Source organism: Hylaeus anthracinus, unplaced genomic scaffold (assembly GCF_026225885.1).
Source record: "Hylaeus anthracinus isolate JK02 unplaced genomic scaffold, UHH_iyHylAnth1.0_haploid 11989, whole genome shotgun sequence".
NCBI lineage: Eukaryota > Metazoa > Arthropoda > Insecta > Hymenoptera > Colletidae > Hylaeus > Hylaeus anthracinus.
Genome location: NW_026534337.1, coordinates 17,278,825 through 17,295,766, shown reverse-complemented (window position 1 = coordinate 17,295,766; position 16,942 = coordinate 17,278,825). Strand labels below are relative to the sequence as shown.

General features: G+C 40.7%; 2 protein-coding genes across 4 annotated transcripts in view; one reads left to right on the top strand and one right to left on the bottom strand.

Annotated features, from left to right (window-relative positions):
- Positions 1-11,225, bottom strand: part of LOC128887678 (transient receptor potential-gamma protein) — a 47,258-nt gene extending 36,033 nt beyond the window's left edge. For 2 of the 3 annotated variants that reach the window (XM_054143845.1, XM_054143846.1), the window contains exon 1: positions 10,809-11,225. The gene's annotated coding sequence lies outside the window, so the exon portion shown is untranslated. The remainder of the gene's footprint in view (positions 1-10,808) is intronic. The other variant, XM_054143847.1, reaches the window with a different exon arrangement.
- Positions 11,226-13,618: 2,393 nt separating this feature from the next.
- Positions 13,619-16,407, top strand: LOC128887684 (probable tyrosyl-DNA phosphodiesterase). The gene is made up of 6 exons (XM_054143863.1): positions 13,619-13,779; positions 13,856-13,939; positions 14,013-15,138; positions 15,234-15,776; positions 15,867-16,068; positions 16,144-16,407. Exons 1-6 carry the CDS (start codon positions 13,752-13,754, stop codon positions 16,282-16,284), a joined length of 2,124 nt encoding a protein of 707 aa, XP_053999838.1. The 5' UTR covers positions 13,619-13,751; the 3' UTR covers positions 16,285-16,407.
- Positions 16,408-16,942: the final 535 nt, after the last annotated feature.

Below are 16,942 nucleotides of genomic sequence, written 5' to 3'. Positions count from 1 at the left end.
AAAAGAACGCTTGGATAAAGGTGCGCAGAGAAAACATCGTGAAGAGATGGAGGAGTCGCGCGGAAAGTGCTTCTTTCTCTCGTCTCTTTAATTTTCCGACACAATCGAGAAGGTGTGGCAAGGAAAGGCGAACAAAGACGGAGAACAAGGCCGATATACATGTCGGATGCTCGCGACTCTGGCTGATTTAAATGCCGTTGTAATACAAAACAATCGGCAACCGGCAGAGCTTTCGACTCTTCTGTTTTCCTGAAAGCGTACACGGTGATCATAGAAACTGGGACACCTGGAGCTCGTTTCCAACCTTTACGAATACGCCAAGCATGTCAACTTGTCCATTGTTTGTAAAACCTGTTATGATATTTTTTCAATTAACTACAATATACGCATAAACGTATCGTCTTTTGGTATTTTCCAAAGTTCGATCATGTTCAATTGATCGCAAATGAATGAAAAGTAAATTGTGCTTTCTGTCTCGTCATCCAAAGAAACCGTTAGTGACATACGCTATTGGATACGTATACCAGCGAACCTAATATCGCGAATTAGGTTCGAATCTCGCTTCTCTTTTTCTTTTTATTCGGTATTTTACGTTCGAAGCTTCCTCTGTGATTTAGTATCGCACTCGCAAGCTTCTTGTTCCACCCGTTTTCTGTTCCAGTTAGATAAAGGGGATGGAACGCTTTTGTCACAGTCTATTTGTTTCCTGCTCTTGTCGCGAAATTGGATTAAGGAGATTGGGACTTTGGTACGATCGGAGAGGACGCGGAGTGATGTATCACCAAAAACTCGACTGACGTCGTATATGGAAAGGTAACGAAGAAATGATTCCACCTCGTTTAACATATTCGAACACGTCGAAATCGTAACGAAAGCTACCTACGTAGCTAAAAGATTAACGACGCAATCGATCATCTCGATGAATTGGCACAACATTTTCACATCCGAAAATGCTTGAATGCTTGAATCTTCAAGGAAATTCCATTAAAATTGACTCGATCCTTTCGAAGGAACAGCAGCTCACACCAAATCGGTTATGACTTTGCTGACCTCGATGATGGCATTCGAATCATTCGGCGAGCTCGAAAACGATTCGGAAATAATTCATTTTTTCATACTTGAAATTATTTTAAATTGTACAAATCTAATTAAATCGGATTGCGAAAATAAATAACTTACGCTTCGAACATTCTTTGCTACTTTTAAAAATGAGCGTGTTATTCGGGTGATCTGTCTTAAATGCTCCACACTGTATAAAGAATCAAAGATTTTCAAAGATAGTACTGTCCGATAATCGATTACTCAGGCACAAAGAATTCAAGCCAGACCAGTAACACCGATTAGTTCTCTTTTCCCTCCCACTCCCCCACGGCGCTGGCTTCCGAAATTATTTCTAGACAATACCTGTGGCAGAACTGAGCCCCATTCATCGGATCAGCTCTCGCCTTCTCGTCCCGCCTAGAATAGAGAACGGCGTTTCTGTTAATTAGTACACCATCCCCGGGAGTAATTAAGAGAATGCAGCCCAGGCGATAGGTGGTATGGTATGTCCAATTTCGAAGTCGACATTATCTACGCGCTCTTTATTCCACCGTTTTCCGCCAGAGCAATTAAAGTAATCGATGTAATACTAATTAACGATTTTCCACGCTTTCTACTCTATTCGATAACTAGACGTAGCAAGAGCTAAGGAACCAACGAGTACATCGGCACGCAAAGACGAATTTTCAAAGGGTGGTCTACGAGAAAGCAGCTGGGAGAGACACGTTTTTAAAAAACGCGCGAGAGATTGCCTCTTTGTTTACAAACCGACTTTTTCTATTTATGCGCTCTAGAGAGGCTACTCTAAAAATGGTAAGTGCTCTTAAGGGCTCGCATCTCTGACAGCCACACGTGTGAAGCGACCTCCGCGGAGATACGTTAAACGGAAACCCTCTTTTCCAAGACGGTACAGTGAAATGATTTTTATTTCGATTTAAACTGTCTAAACTCAGCTATCGGTTATACTTTTTTACAGGCGGATGAACCAAAACTCGAGGGAAATAGCAACGCCACTGAAACTTTGGACAATGGAATTGTACCCGATGCTTTCTAATTGAACGATTTCAGAGAAGCGAGGGCCGCGAGTATGCGCGTTCTTGGATGGCCCGCAGCTGTTGTCGAACTACCGAGCGGCCACGTGAAGCTCTCGTGCTTGCATTCAACAACTACTCTTAAAACGTTTACGAGCTTCATCCAATCGGTTGTTACGTTTCCACAGCTACATCAACGAAATTAGCAGTCCTGTTTCTCACCGTGCATTTTCAAATTCACGGTTGCCGTACGACGTGCGTAGGCGTTGTGACAGGCCATTAAATCGCCGAAGGTGAATTAACGTTCATTCAATGGGAGAAAACAAGTTTGAGCTTGAACGACGCATTGTTACGGCTACGAGAAATTCGAAAAAAATGCGTTCCGAGGAAATAGTGTTTCGCCGTCCGTAAATTAAAGCTGTCACCGCAAAGCATTCGAGAAGAATAGAAGCTTCGAGCGTTGGCACCTCAATTTTACGCTTATAATTGCCTACAATTTCATTAATTGCACTGAAAACTAATTGCATTTCGGATTTGCATACAAGAAACCTCGCAAAAGCTGACTGCCCTTCGTGCTTTCTCGTTGGACTAGGCGCGTTTAAAGATAAGCAAGGGCAGATTTTGATCGTCAGGAGTTGTAAAACCGGTACGTCGTTCGGCCAGAAAACTTTTTCTACGAGTGTTTGAAAGTTCTCGTTGCGTTTCGCGGCGAAAATTGGCCAGACTGCGACTAAATGGAATTTTACGCTTCGCCAAACGTTTGCGCTGGCCAATAAAGAGTGTTGGAGCTGCGAGTGTTATTGGAAGTGCTATAACTACCGCAGACTTAATACAGCGAAGGTTAACACTCAACTTTATTTTACGTCTTCGGAATAAAACAAATAAAAAATAAAAACCTTAAAAATCTGGCGCTATTTGCGTAGTATCGCCACTGATTTTATTTTTTTATTGTCCCACAGTAAAGTGTTTGATCGAATTCTCAGGCATGTTATTCGCCAAGACCGATTGGTACGCAACATTCCAAATGTTGATCGTGTACAAAAATAAAAGATGTTAAAGTACTCGAGAACGATTCGATAAACAGTTTACGTTTACTTTTGCTCGTTGATCGATCTCGTAAAAAATAAGAAATGTTTATCGATTTACGAATAGGATTCTTTGGAGTTCTCGTATCATTGATCGGCTTTGATCTTGACGATAAAAGTCGAGAATCGTTTCAAATTTGTTTAGTCGTTCCACGTACAGGTATAATCCAAGTGATCCCTGTACTGCAACAAACGTAATACATGCAAAGATCTTATTGTTTTCCCTGATGACGGAACGGTTCGAAGCGATTTTCTTTATGTCAGTTATGTTGCTTACACGAGCTACGAAGGAAAGGGTAACGAGACAACATTTTTTAACTCGATAAAACCCATGGAGAAAGTTACTCATCTGTCGTCAATCAAATAGAACGCGCCACGGGGTCTTTCATTTTCGCTTAGAGAAATTAGTTTCTCCCTGCCGGATGAGTGATTACGGTGGTGTTGTGGATAAGAAGGTCGTAGCAGGGGGTTCCGTATACGGATTATTACCAACATGTTTCTTATAGCATCAGCGAGTCCCGGCTGTATTTACACGAACACCGATATTCAATTCTTTTTTATTTCATGGAGCGATGTCAGATTCGATGAATGCGACCGGATCGAGATGGTTTAGTATTATTTCAAAAAGAAAGAAACTATAAATTTTAACTAAAAATCGAGAAATTCCCGGTGGTACTTAATTGTAGCTGCCATCGGAATTTCTCTACACCGCTGCTCGCAGTTCCGATTAAAACCGCGTCGATTCCGTTCGTTAAACCTTAATTTTCACCATTTCATTATTCGTGTAAAGGTCGAGAGAACGCCGAAACGTGTGTTCGTTTACGAGCATTCCACGAATTATGTTTTCTCTCTTCTCCGTCTTCGTCTCGACGATAAATAAACTGTATTTGCGAACAGAATAGTCGTACAAGTCGAAGAAACGACAGACTTTCGTCTCTCAACAACCGATAAAATCTCTCTGCAAACAATATGAGGAAACTTTGATGAACTTGCAGATATATTTCACCCGCGAGTATTGTTTTTCTAACGAGAACAATGGAACCGTTTTCGCGTGTTCGTGGAGCGCGACGAACCAATAAAGCGAAAAAGTACTTTTCGTAGCTTTGCGTTCCACGCGTCACCATGGTACGTGTCTGAGAAACGATTTGGCGTGTACACATATGTACAATCGGAAATAGTCGACTGCTTTGTGGATCGGGGGCCAAACAATACGGTTGGAACCGCAATGCAGCCACTCTCGCGAGAATTCCAAGGTGATCGTTGCAACGTTGGTGCGAATCGGCCACACGAGACCAAACTTCGTTTCGTGTTGACAAAATAATACAAAAATCAAAACGATTGTAAATTTTCAATTAACGAAAGACATCGCAAATTAACGTATTTTCGTCTAAAAATTCAAAATGTTGCACTACCTCGTAACACCGATGATACCGATGTCCTAGAAATTTGGAATGCTCGTTCCGCATCGGATTAAGTAGTAAGTTTTCCAGAATTACTCGCAACACGCAACATCCGCATTGCCCACAAAATAACGAATCTCGTAACTCCGCACGAACGCTAAACGGTTCGTTAAAGCGAATCGTGGAGACGATTCATCGGAGAGCTTGTAAAGTTCGAGGAGGAGTTCTCCGACTGATAAATCGCGCGAGGTTTAGGCTTAGGTTCGGTCACTTTAATGCACACCACAAATCCTGATACTCAATTAGAGTAATCGATATTGCAGCTAATGCGCGGGGGCAGCCATTTATCTTTGGTTATTAGATAAGTGCGATACGCGTCGCATACCCTTTACACCGTGTCACGACAAGAAACATAGGTACGAGTAATTGTAGCGTGCGTTCGTTCTTTACCACCGACCATATTTTAATATACGATGCACAGTAGAAATCTAAACACAATATAAAATATCGAATCAATGTAAAATAAGTTCGTACGGATACGCGTATGGTTGTCTGACCGTTAACAATGAATTTTATTGAAACCGAACCAGCTCTGAAAACACGCGATAACAACGTTCGTTCGTAGAAACGTGAAATCGTTTAATTATTTCTCGAGTGGGTGTCCAACGAAACGAAAACTAGTGCAAGTACAGGATTCATGGCGCATTACAGAACGTGGGGAAGGAATAAAAAAAAAAAGGGCGGGTTATTATTCACGATGAGTGTATAATAATAATCGTTGCATGCTGCGAACAACTACATAGTACGTAGTATAACAACGTAGAAACGACCGAGCCGCATTTTGCATCTCGTAATACGCTCTTAAACCAGAAAACAATTTAAGACTTCGAATGCCTCGCGGGATTTTTGTTTGATCGATTCCTTTACAGCTACGCTATATTTTATGTGAACGATATATAAATTTCGAGATATTGCAACTGTGCTTTCGCAATTCCATTTCAACTAATTTGGATACAATACTAATTGCTGGATGCGACGCATTTAATCTTCTACCTTGGTTCTCGTAATTCCGAGCCCGAAAGAGAGTCAAAGACATTCACAGTCACCTGAATATTGAAATGCTAATCTTTCAAGCTTTTAATTCAGGAATCGTCTCTCTCAATCGCCTCATCGTCCTTTGCGTTCACCCCGTTCGCTTATTATTCGTCCTCGAGAAATTCGGAAACTCTGGGTTCTCTTGTTCCTCCTCGGCTTGATTGTGAACATCGATGAAAACTTTCCCTCAGCAATCTCGTCGTTACGTGATAACGCGTGACTGGAATTACAAGACACGAGAGAACGATGCGTGGAGCAGAGGATGGCTGAATATCCGAGAGACGATCTCGGGAAAAAGGGACAAATATTACGAGAAACCGATAACAATTTCCCTCTTTTCGTCGACTGTTCGAACAATGCGTCTTTCCTCGATTGGCTCGAACAATTTGCTCGAAAGTGTAAATTCCCAGGTAATTGGGAAAGTACGATTTGGAACTTCTTTTCTATTTAGCAAATAACATTTCATTCCTTTTTTTTTTATAACATATATTCCGTAAAAAACCAGCCACAATTTTATTTACTAATCGTGAAAGGGTTAATCATTGACGGTTCCGTTTTCCAAAGCTGTACAAGAACGCGAACGTGGAATTACGTGAAAATTGAAAAACTTGGTGGGAATCCGGAAAACTTTTCGTGGCATTCGCTCTTATTCGAGACGCGTCGCAACTTTCGCAGCGAACCACCGCGCCGCGTCTGCCGAAGAAATGAGTCGCAACCAACTAAAGCATGTTACGGGGATTCTCTCGTATCTTGGATGAAAAAAAAATAGATACGCCTTTTTTTATATTTATTTTATAGACGAAGGAATCGTAAGTACACTTTCATAGTTAAAGAGCTTCACCCGAAACTAACGCCCTTAAACATGCGGGTGTGGAAGAAGAACAACGAGAGTACCGTGAACGTGGAGGCAGGGAGAAAGGAGGGGATCAATGAGGATGGCGTCACTCTGGGGCGTCGACGTTTAGGTACGCGCCGCGACGCCGACTATCCGCGAGATTCGTACGCCTTCTCAAACATTGGCAACGACAGAAAGTAAACAAAACAGGAGACAACTCGTTCGTTTACCACGGTTATCTCACTCGGCGTCTCGTCCGATCGACCCATGAACAGGCAATAATTTCGTTACGGTGTTAGTCGGACCCGGTATTGCGAAACTTATCTTTTCTTTGATCAGTTATAATATTTATTTCCTAAAAAAACTCGATGAAATTGTCCGGAAGACCGTGGTCCCTGGTGTAGTTTCTATTCGTCGTCGAACAAGCTGCCCTTACTAATCTGCATGCGCGCCGACTTGTGCATACAAATTACACGCATGCAAATAGCAACGCGATAGTCGCTCATGCGAGCAACGTGACATCGAATATAGCAGAAGTGTATCGAATCTAGACGCGTGTAGTATCGAGTGTACACGCCTGTAATACCCGTTCGCGTACATACATACATATCTACTATACTACACGCGTGTATAGTCGCGTTTGCGGTAACAACACGTTGCATCTGTTGGTGCTTTATTGCGTCACCGTAATTGTTTCGGTCCTAATCGCCATCTCCGGATCGCGGATTGTGCGATGCCCAATTTTCCCGTCTCTGTAAAGAAACGCGTGTCGTGCAAGAAACGACTCCCCTTTCCGTACTATCCGCATGGTTTTTAATTTCCGGTAGCGTAGCACGTTGCATTCAACTGGATTCGAAAGAGGGTTCGATCGAACTTTCAGATTGCCTGGATTTAAACCTTCGGCGAACGGAACGTTGTCGTATGTACTCTATAAAGCGATAGGCAGGATGCTTCTGAAGAAGGTGGTTCCAAAAGGATGGCAGCTCGAGTGGTAAAAGCATATAGCTTATTTCCGAAATATATTCGATCCAACTGATACATAATCGGTTGAAAAGTGAAGCATCGATATACGTATAACAGTCATCGAAATGTTTGAAATTCTTCGGGGGTAGGCTACCGCGATAATTAATTTCCATGTTCTCCTCGGTTAAATACCCGTTCGCATTGTTTTGTCGCGTGGACATTATTTATAGCTATGAAAATATTCCGTGCAAGCCGGGTGTGTACGACGCCGGCACAAAACGTTAGCCTTCGGATGACCCAAATAATTGAGCGTTCCGATAACCCCGATTCAGCTGATTCAGCCGATGAAGGAGCATGAAAATAGGATAATAAGAGTTCAGCCAGGGGATAAGGCGAGAAAATGAAGATGAAGAAGGGCGTTAAACTTAAAACTTCCCCCAAGTTTTCCCCGCTTTTTCTCTCTCTCTCTCTCGTCCTTCTCGCAGCCCGGTATTTTAACGAGAATCTTTATGCAGGCCATTGAAATGGACGACTCGAGTCCGTGCACCTCTCGAAACAATCGAGCGAAAAACTCGTTTAAGAGATCATGCACAGCTACGTAAAAAAAGAAACAGATCAAAAGCAAAGAGGTGGAATTTTATATTACATTTCATCTAATATTATTATTGTAAATTTGATCGTTAAATCGTACAAAAATACAAAGACCTACACCTAGCTACAGTTTCGTCTAGGAACCGTTGCGTAAAACAATTTCAAAGAGCATAGATCATCGTGTTTTCGAGTAGTCGATGTTACGTGGAATTAAAAGTTTCAAAGGTCGAGCTCAAAGGTAGAAGCTTTCGTAAACGCGCAGATATCCTTGGGGAATGTCGACAAATTTTGTATAAATACGCGATCGATCAGAACCAATCCGCATTTACAGATTGAACTTTGTATACAAATCAAAGAATCTATGTTCGAATAAAATGTCAAAAGCCTATGCTCGACGATGTTTTTCACGGACTAAAACCGGAAAAAGGCTTTATCGTAAAAACGTCTTGATCGTTGCATTGCTATCATTACTTTGTTCGGTAGATTACTCGTTCAAAAAATAAGAGGTTGCGTTAGGACGATGGAGTGGTGACAGAAAGTCGTTCCTTCTCCTTTATACGCTGTGAACAGATGTAAATGGCCGCTTCGCTCGAAGAAGGATCTAAAGTACATACACCCCATTCCAATTCAAGGAGCTACCGTTTCTTGTACGTCGTCTTATGGGACGAGTTCCATTTTAAAAATTCTCATCGCTACACTCGACACTTTAAACGACTCCCATGGAAACATCCAAGCAGCATTTCTCGTTTAAACATGTTGATTAATAATTTAGGAATCGTTTAAAACGCATCGAAGAAACCCACGAAACTGACACGTTTATTTACGCTACTCGATTTAACGTGGAACAAGGGGCGGTTCGTCCAATTTACTTGCATCAAGATAAAAGTAGAATGCCGGTGATTACCGCAATGAATTTATTTATAGCGTGCCGTCTTTGGAAGCTTCGAACTCCCAGTTTTCAAGTAAGTTGCGTTTTACTTATAAATTGTTACAAATTGTTAATATTCCTATTATTTTTATACATCTTCAGCACAATTTATTCTATGATAAGTCCCTTATAGTTATCGAAGACGATCGCCAACATTTCCACGTGCAAACAGAAACATCGTTTAATACGTGCCAATAAAAATCCAATTTTCCCTAAACGAAGGACGTCGAGGACGAATAATTCGATAAACTCGTGTACGTCGAGGAAAATCGTTTTTTCGCATTGTCGAAAAACGTTAACGAATCACTCGTGGAAGTATTTCGCGCGGGATTATAGATCGAGCGAATAATTTGTCGACAAAAAAAATGACATCGTATATCTGTCGACTCGGATTATGCGTTACGAGGTGGCCAGATATTTGATTTGTAATTTATACGACGAACAACGGCTTACGAGGGAACTATCCAATGCCAGTTAATCTGAACTAATGGGTGTATCGATACTCCAGGATGTTTTTACATCTTGACCGCGCACGTGTAAACGTTGAACTCGCACTGCTTTCAAATATATCGATATCCAGAAAATTTATGTCGTATAGCCATCTGACTCATAACTTTCTAATAATACCTCAAGCGTGAATGATTCGAGGTGTTAGTAAACGGCAAAGTGACATTGCTACTTGGTACAGTCGAAGGAACAAGAAACTACGTACGCGTGTGTATACATTCGCGAAGAGGCATGTCGCTTAACATTCCTTGGGTCACGAAGAGGGATAAATTCGTTGAACGATTTTTCCGCGTTAACTCAACTAACGTAATACGAATACAATGATCCCTGGAATCCTTTTTGTCCCCCTCCACCTTTCGGAGGGTTGAAAACAAAGCGGTACAGATACCAAGGGACCCGAAACGTCTTTTGTTTCGAAAGTTACGAGATCCGCGAAGCATTCGATTCTAAACAATTGCTCGCAAGAGAAAACCTTTATAAATGGCTCGAGAAAAATGGACCACGGGAATAGTTTCAAGAGACCACTCGTCCGAATATTGAAGCGTTTCTCAAACTAGGATCGTGAAGGGTATGTTCGTGCATTCGGACATTTTCAACTCAAAACTTGTATGAAAACGCGAAGAAGAAAAGTGAAATTCGTGAAATACTGGAAAATTGTATTCGGCGTTTGACGAGCGTCCGGTTCGAACTTTAGCAGAATCTGGATGCAAGCTTTCGAAAACGAACGAGGGGAGTTTGCGAAGAACGCTGTACAAAAAATTACTCTCATTGTTCCGTTATACGGCTCCAACAACGAAGCGAAAACTTTTGTTTCTTGGAAAATTATAGTTGCATTGCCTCGAATACGAACTTGCCGAAGTAACTTCCAAGATTCGACGTAATTAGTTGTATACTCCGGCAAGAGAGTCGCGGCAGTTGTTAAAGCGTGCAATCGTTTCGAATTGAATAGAAACGATCAAAGTCGCGGTAGGTCAAGTGGAGGGTTTTCACCAACGACCGAACTCTCGTTCTATGCAAGGGGTCGGCAAACTTTCATCGAGAAAGACCAAATAGTAACAATTTTGGCCTTTGCGGGCGGGGAAGTAATATCGAGAAAAAGGTAATATCTACATGTATACTCGTAACGGCGAGGACTACATTTCGTTACCAGCGTACATTGCATTGAAGTTTGACATTCTCATGATTTGGAACCACTGCGGGACGCGAATGGATGGTACTTGAAAATGTTCAGCCAAGGATTACGTTAGGATTTTCGAAAAGAACGTAGCAAAGAGTAATGGTAATGGAAGAGTAATAAAAAGAAATGGATATATTTGATAGTAATGAAATGACCTTGACTTTCCGGCATTTCCGGGCGGCGATGGATCTTGATTGCCTTCTGAGAGCCTCCAGAGGAAACGGCTTACCACGGGATCCGTTCTGGTAGACTCCACCACGGCACTACTTCTATACTTGACACTTGGGGTTCACCACGCGATCGAGGCAAGTGTATCGCCGTTCGACGCGGAAGAACCGCGCGGTCACGCGACGCCTAGATCAGCGGCCGTCGCCAGGGATACGCGGGGCGTAAATTTCTCCGAATGAGAATCCGGAAAGTCCGTGCACGTGCGCGAGACGTTCGACACAGAAACTAAGAGGCATTCGAGAGATTGTTGGTGGTGGGTAAACGACACCGGAAGTGATGCCGACACAGGTAACGTTAAAAGAGAATCGAAAAATGTCGACAACCCCCTCGGAAGAATCGTTCGCGGCGCGGTCTGGGCGGTGACTGAGCGGACCGAGCCGTCTCGACGCACGGCATCTCTCCCACCCCCTTTCTCTCTATTTCGTTCTCTCTCCTACTCTCCGCATCCTGCAAGCCTGACGAATACCCACTTTTCGGTTCCTCTCCGTATCCGCCCTCTGCCTTTACCGCGTGACATTTAACTCTGTTACTATTTACTTCCTCACGGACGCGTTAAACACGCCGTCAAACTATCGTACTTCCACGATGCGTGTTTTCGCGTAACTCGTGAGTGATAAGCGGGACTGACTCGAAGCTCGAGTTAACGTTCGCTCAAAAGGAATTACGGTAAAAATTCTTTACTCTGACGCCGACGCTTGGTTTACGAGAAAATCGACGTCGATGATACGTGGCATATGTTTGCAATGCACTAATGGAACACACGTCGATAAGATTCTAACTTTGGATGCCTAAAATGCTAATTACTCTTCTCTTCCTCGCAATTACAGACAAGTTGGTAACCAAGTCTCGATCATTTGTTACGTAATACCTATTTATTATGCTTCGACGATATTTAAAGTTTTTTTTTTTATCCCACTCCGAAGTTATATCTAGATTACGTCATATGCAACCACTTAACTTACCCGGAACCGAGTTAAATCAAGATTCCATCTAATATGCATGGATCACCGTACAACTCTAGAAACATCGTGGAAACACTTTAGTTGAAAATACTAGGTACGAAAATAGGGAAGAATCGATTCCAAGCAAATGCTGTTGGTACGTAGTAAATCGGGCGTAGTAAAGTTTTCTCACTGTTCCCATTGATTTGTGAATGACGCATACAAAAGTAAACAATTGTTTATCCGTTGAAATCCGAACGAATCTTTTTCAATAATTTAATCATTCCTAGTATAATAGTATCGGCCTTTCGACTCTATCTCAACTCCGATCGTCGTCTGAATTAGAAAGTTTTATAGAAACCGTGCAGTTAATCTGCCGCTTACGTTTTTACGAACAAGTTTGTTTCACTCCCGAAAGGGTTTCCATGTTTTCGAAAGTTCTCCCTCTAATTTCGCTATGCTCGAAAGAAGATCCAATGTTGGCCGCGCTTCCCAATTCGCAGTTCTTTAATTGTATCCAATTATTTTCATGAAATCGTGGTTAATATGCGCTCTCTCCGCGACGTTTTTAATTTAATCAATCCGATACTGTCGTGCCTAAGTAAATTATGCGCATGCATATTAAACGACCGATTTTTAAGATCGACTCATCTTTTATTCTTTGCGTCGCAACTAATTGTCCTTGGAAAATGGAAATTCGAGGGCGCAATTCCCTTTCGGGAGCCCGATCGTTGAACATCAGGCTGCGGTCGCGGAGTTTCCTCGTTGAAACTTGAGTACTCGACACCAGTTTGGTTAAGGACGCGCAGTTAGGCGGCGAGACGTTTTTAATCGTCCATCGCCGATTTTAATCATCGTTTCCCCTCACAAGCTCGACTTTTTTTCTGGCCATCGAACTTTTCTCGCACCATTCAAGATTTCTTTGTCGAATTGCAAATACTAAGAAAACAGGGGCTTGTCTAAGTATAAAATGTACTACATCAGTTCATATAAATTTGTTGACCTTTAAATGCGCTCTGAGAATATGAAGCCTTGATGTACGTACCCCTTCTACGTGAACCTTGTTATGGTGCTAAAAACCGATAAAAGGTTCCACATTGCCAATAGTAATAAACTTTGCGATTCCGTCAATTCCAATTCCACTGACAAGAAGAGAAAAGCTAAATCGAGAAATAAATTTCTCAGTGGCAAACGAACAAAAATAGACGCAACGACCTAACGCCTGCGTTACCGTGCTGCCCGCGAGGTTGACTTACATCGCACGTTAACGTTTCACGATTACGTAACAATTTTTTCGTATACTCTGATGGTCAGACATGATTTAATTAAAATATACTTAAAATTTGATGTATCACAAAGCTCTTTAATAGCATTGTTGTGATCAATTGTCAAGCTCGTAGACTTAATTGCATCTTTTCATTTTTTTCAAGCGGCTATTCTAACAAGTACTCCTTCATTGTTTCCTTTATTTTCTTCACAGATCCTATTATTTACGAGGTAAACCTTATCGTGGATGTTATAAAGACCGCGAAAACATGTATTACACGTGTCACTTTTTTCACTATAATTCTGTCAATTATAATATATTCTCATAGCATTTTAACACGTTGTTATCGCAATGACTTGTACTTGACGTAAATTATTGCAAAATTTTAAACTTTTTTATACGTATTTCGTGTCATTTCCGCCAAATTGTTTGTTCGCAATTGAAATTAATTTCGATTTGAACTACGCTTGCGCTATTGTGATCGTAGTGACATCTAGTTTCCTCGTTTATAACTATAGATGGTAACTTGTTATTTTCTGATAACAATGATAACATATTAACATATAGAACTAAGCAAAACGTGTAATTTTACTGTATTACGTGCAAGTTTGCAAATTATCTACGTTTAATTATTTGCTCTACAAGGATAAGTGTAATACGAAATGGCATCCAGTTCTTCCAATAACGATGGTAAGAGAGTTTAATTGATATTAAGGTTAAAATTTAGTTTTATGTGATTTAAAAAATTTGGAATATTTCATGCAAGGTTTAGTTAAGAAATTGTGCCCCTACATGGAAAAATGTTATCGAAAAAATCCAATTCATTTCAAAGAAATGTCACATCCTCATTGTGAGTAGTAACTATGTATTTGTTTTCAACTCTCTAATAAGTATATCCACATAGTAAACATCTTTCGTTTTAGTGGAAAAAATTGTAGTAAATTATTTAGAAACAAAGATACCAGATGATCTTGATTTTGAATGCTCCGACCGATCGCTTTTAAAGGATCAGTTAAATGTTTTGCGAATGGTAATGATCAAAGAGAGAAATAGCGGTACAAGCAGTTTGTCAACTGTGGCAAAAGTTCCAGATTCAGAAGTTGTTGTTACATATTGTAGCATTTTGAGTAAAGATAATGTTGTCACACAGAATTTAAAAGATAAAGTAGAAAGACATAAGCAAATAATGACTGAAAGAAGGGAGAATAAGTTGAAGGGAATGGATGAACAAGCAGAAGCGCTTTCTAGATGTTCTACCAGTAACGTTAAAAATAACATAGACAACAGTAAAGTTTATACGATGAGGCAGGAACTCGATAGTCTCAAAATAACAGAGGGAGGAATGGGAGGGGATAATTCTCTACAAGGAACAAAAAGAAATAATAGTTTTAATACTGATGAAAGCGAAAGAAAAAGATCAAAGTCGAGTAATAGCGAATATCGTGACAATGTTAAAGAATCTACACAAAGTACAGATATAAATTCAAGTAGTGGCCAGAGTTCTAGTTCATCCAAGCAATCTTTGATTGAAATTTTCCAATCGTGTAAGTCTGCAAAGGCTAAAGATGAAATCAGACATAAAGTTATTAATATGATGAAACAACAAGGGCTTCGTGTATCTGTGGTTGAACCAGGATACTTTGACATAAAATATGCTCTTTCAGCACCGTATCACATATTTTTTACAAGAATTCAAAAGTCAAAAGCAACATACGATCAACAGTATTCCATAACGTTTCCTGAAATTTTAGACAGAAGTTTGGGAGAAATTGTATCTAGTTTGCAAATAAATTTTATGGTCGATGTTGGCTGGTTGTGCCTACAGTATTTGTTGGCTGGCCAATCTACAGATATGATGATTTTATTTGGAGAAAGGGTAGATACAGACAAAGTAGGCTTAAACATTACCATGATACCTGTAGAAATGCCAACAAGGTTTGGTTGTCATCATACCAAAGTCATGATTCTAAAATACAAAGACGATGGCATACGAGTCGTTGTGTCTACCGCGAATTTATATATGGATGATTGGGAGAATAGAACGCAAGGGTTGGTGAAATAATTTTAAAATTGATTTTGCATTTGCTTGTTACAAAGAAACAACCTTAACGCGTATACCGTTGATTGCATTTTGTCCTGATCAGACTTTGGATATCGCCGCACCTTCCACCGCTTCCAGAGTCGGCAAATACCACCGATGGAGAATCACCTACAGGTTTCAAAAAGGATTTAGAACGTTATTTATCTAAATACAGACAACCAGTTTTAACAGAATGGATCTGTGCTATCCGAAGAGCAGATTTTTCAGCGGTAAACGTATTCTTCCTAGCTTCGGTTCCTGGTAGTCATAAAGATATGGATTACAATTCTTGGGGTCACAGAAAATTAGCTACTATCCTTTCTAAACATGCCACGCTACCTCCAGATGCGCCACAATGGCCAATCATTGCTCAGAGTTCCAGTATCGGTAGCTTAGGTCCAAACTATGAGAGTTGGCTTCTGAAAGAAATCGTACCTTCTATGTCAAGAGAGACGACATCGGGACTGAAGAGTCATCCGAACTTCCAATTCATTTACCCTTCTATAAACAATTACAAACAAAGTTTCGATTGTCAGGTTGGATCTTGTTGTTTACCTTACAGCCTCCAAACCCATTCTAAACAAGAATGGGTTGAATCTTATTTATAGTAAGTCTTCGTCATTTAAACATTTGTATTATACTAATGCTTGATGACGTTTAGGTGGCTATTTTTTTAAACATTTCATGAATTTTCTAGTCAGTGGAAGGCTACGCACTCGGCAAGAGATAAAGCGATGCCTCATATTAAATCTTATACAAGATTGTCGCCCGACTTTAAGAGAATCCCTTGGTTCGTTCTCACCAGTGCCAATTTAAGCAAAGCTGCGTGGGGAACGGCTAGGAATTCGCATTGTATTATGAGTTACGAAGCCGGTGTTATATTTATTCCTAAGTTTATTGTATGTAAAAGCACCGTTATTCAACATTAACATCACCTAGATGAAAGTATTCAAATATATCCATTCATTTTGTAGATCAAGGGATCAACGACATTTCCGATTAAAGAAGAAGAAGCGGGAGTACCAGTCTTTCCCATTCCATACGATATACCTCTAACCAAATACGAGCCTGGAGACAAGCCTTTTGTCATGGATATCTTCGACGGTCGTGATTAAGTGTCCAGTATTTGATAACTTACAAAGTACTGAACTTATATCCAAGTATTTGTGTATATTTTTAAAGATGTAATGTACAAGAGAACTTTTATAATAAATAACATAGTAATTCCTCTTATAGTATTTTGACTTATTAAATGTTCTAAGAAAAATCTTAATCGCATTGCTAGGTCGATCGTTATCTGTTTCGCCATTACTAAATTCAGAAAATGAAACGTTTGGTGTCTGTTCGTAGACGATGTTTACGACATCGCAAATTCTCACAATGCGCGTGACTTCTTTTCTCGAGTTGTTTCTGTACCGATTTCGTGGTCGCGCTCGTTCGTGGGCCATACGAACACGTTTTCCATAAAACATCAGTAGGAAAGCGTTTCCTGGTCAGAATCTTTCAGTCGCGGCGTCGTATCGTTAGTGCATGCCTCGCCTTCAAACAACGTTTAACGAAGCTATGCTTGATCTTTTCTCTACGCAGCAATTACACACAGTATACTCACGTATGATTTGCAAGATGAACCACGCACAATCCAGACTACCGGTTTATAGCTACCCTTGAAACGAATATGGACGAAGGATCAGCAGAGGGACAATATTTTCGCCGATCGCGAGGTGTGCCATTCAACGACTGTCCAAACAAGTAAGACCGGTATCTATGCAAATT

Excerpts from the sequence above, each read along its gene's own strand:
- LOC128887684 (XM_054143863.1), top strand. The coding sequence starts at position 13,752 with ATGGCATCCAGTTCTTCCAATAACGATG. Across the intron at positions 15,139-15,233 it reads TGGGAGAATAGAACGCAAGG|ACTTTGGATATCGCCGCACC; the intron begins GTTGGTGAAATA and ends TGTCCTGATCAG. Across the intron at positions 15,777-15,866 it reads TGGGTTGAATCTTATTTATA|TCAGTGGAAGGCTACGCACT; the intron begins GTAAGTCTTCGT and ends TGAATTTTCTAG.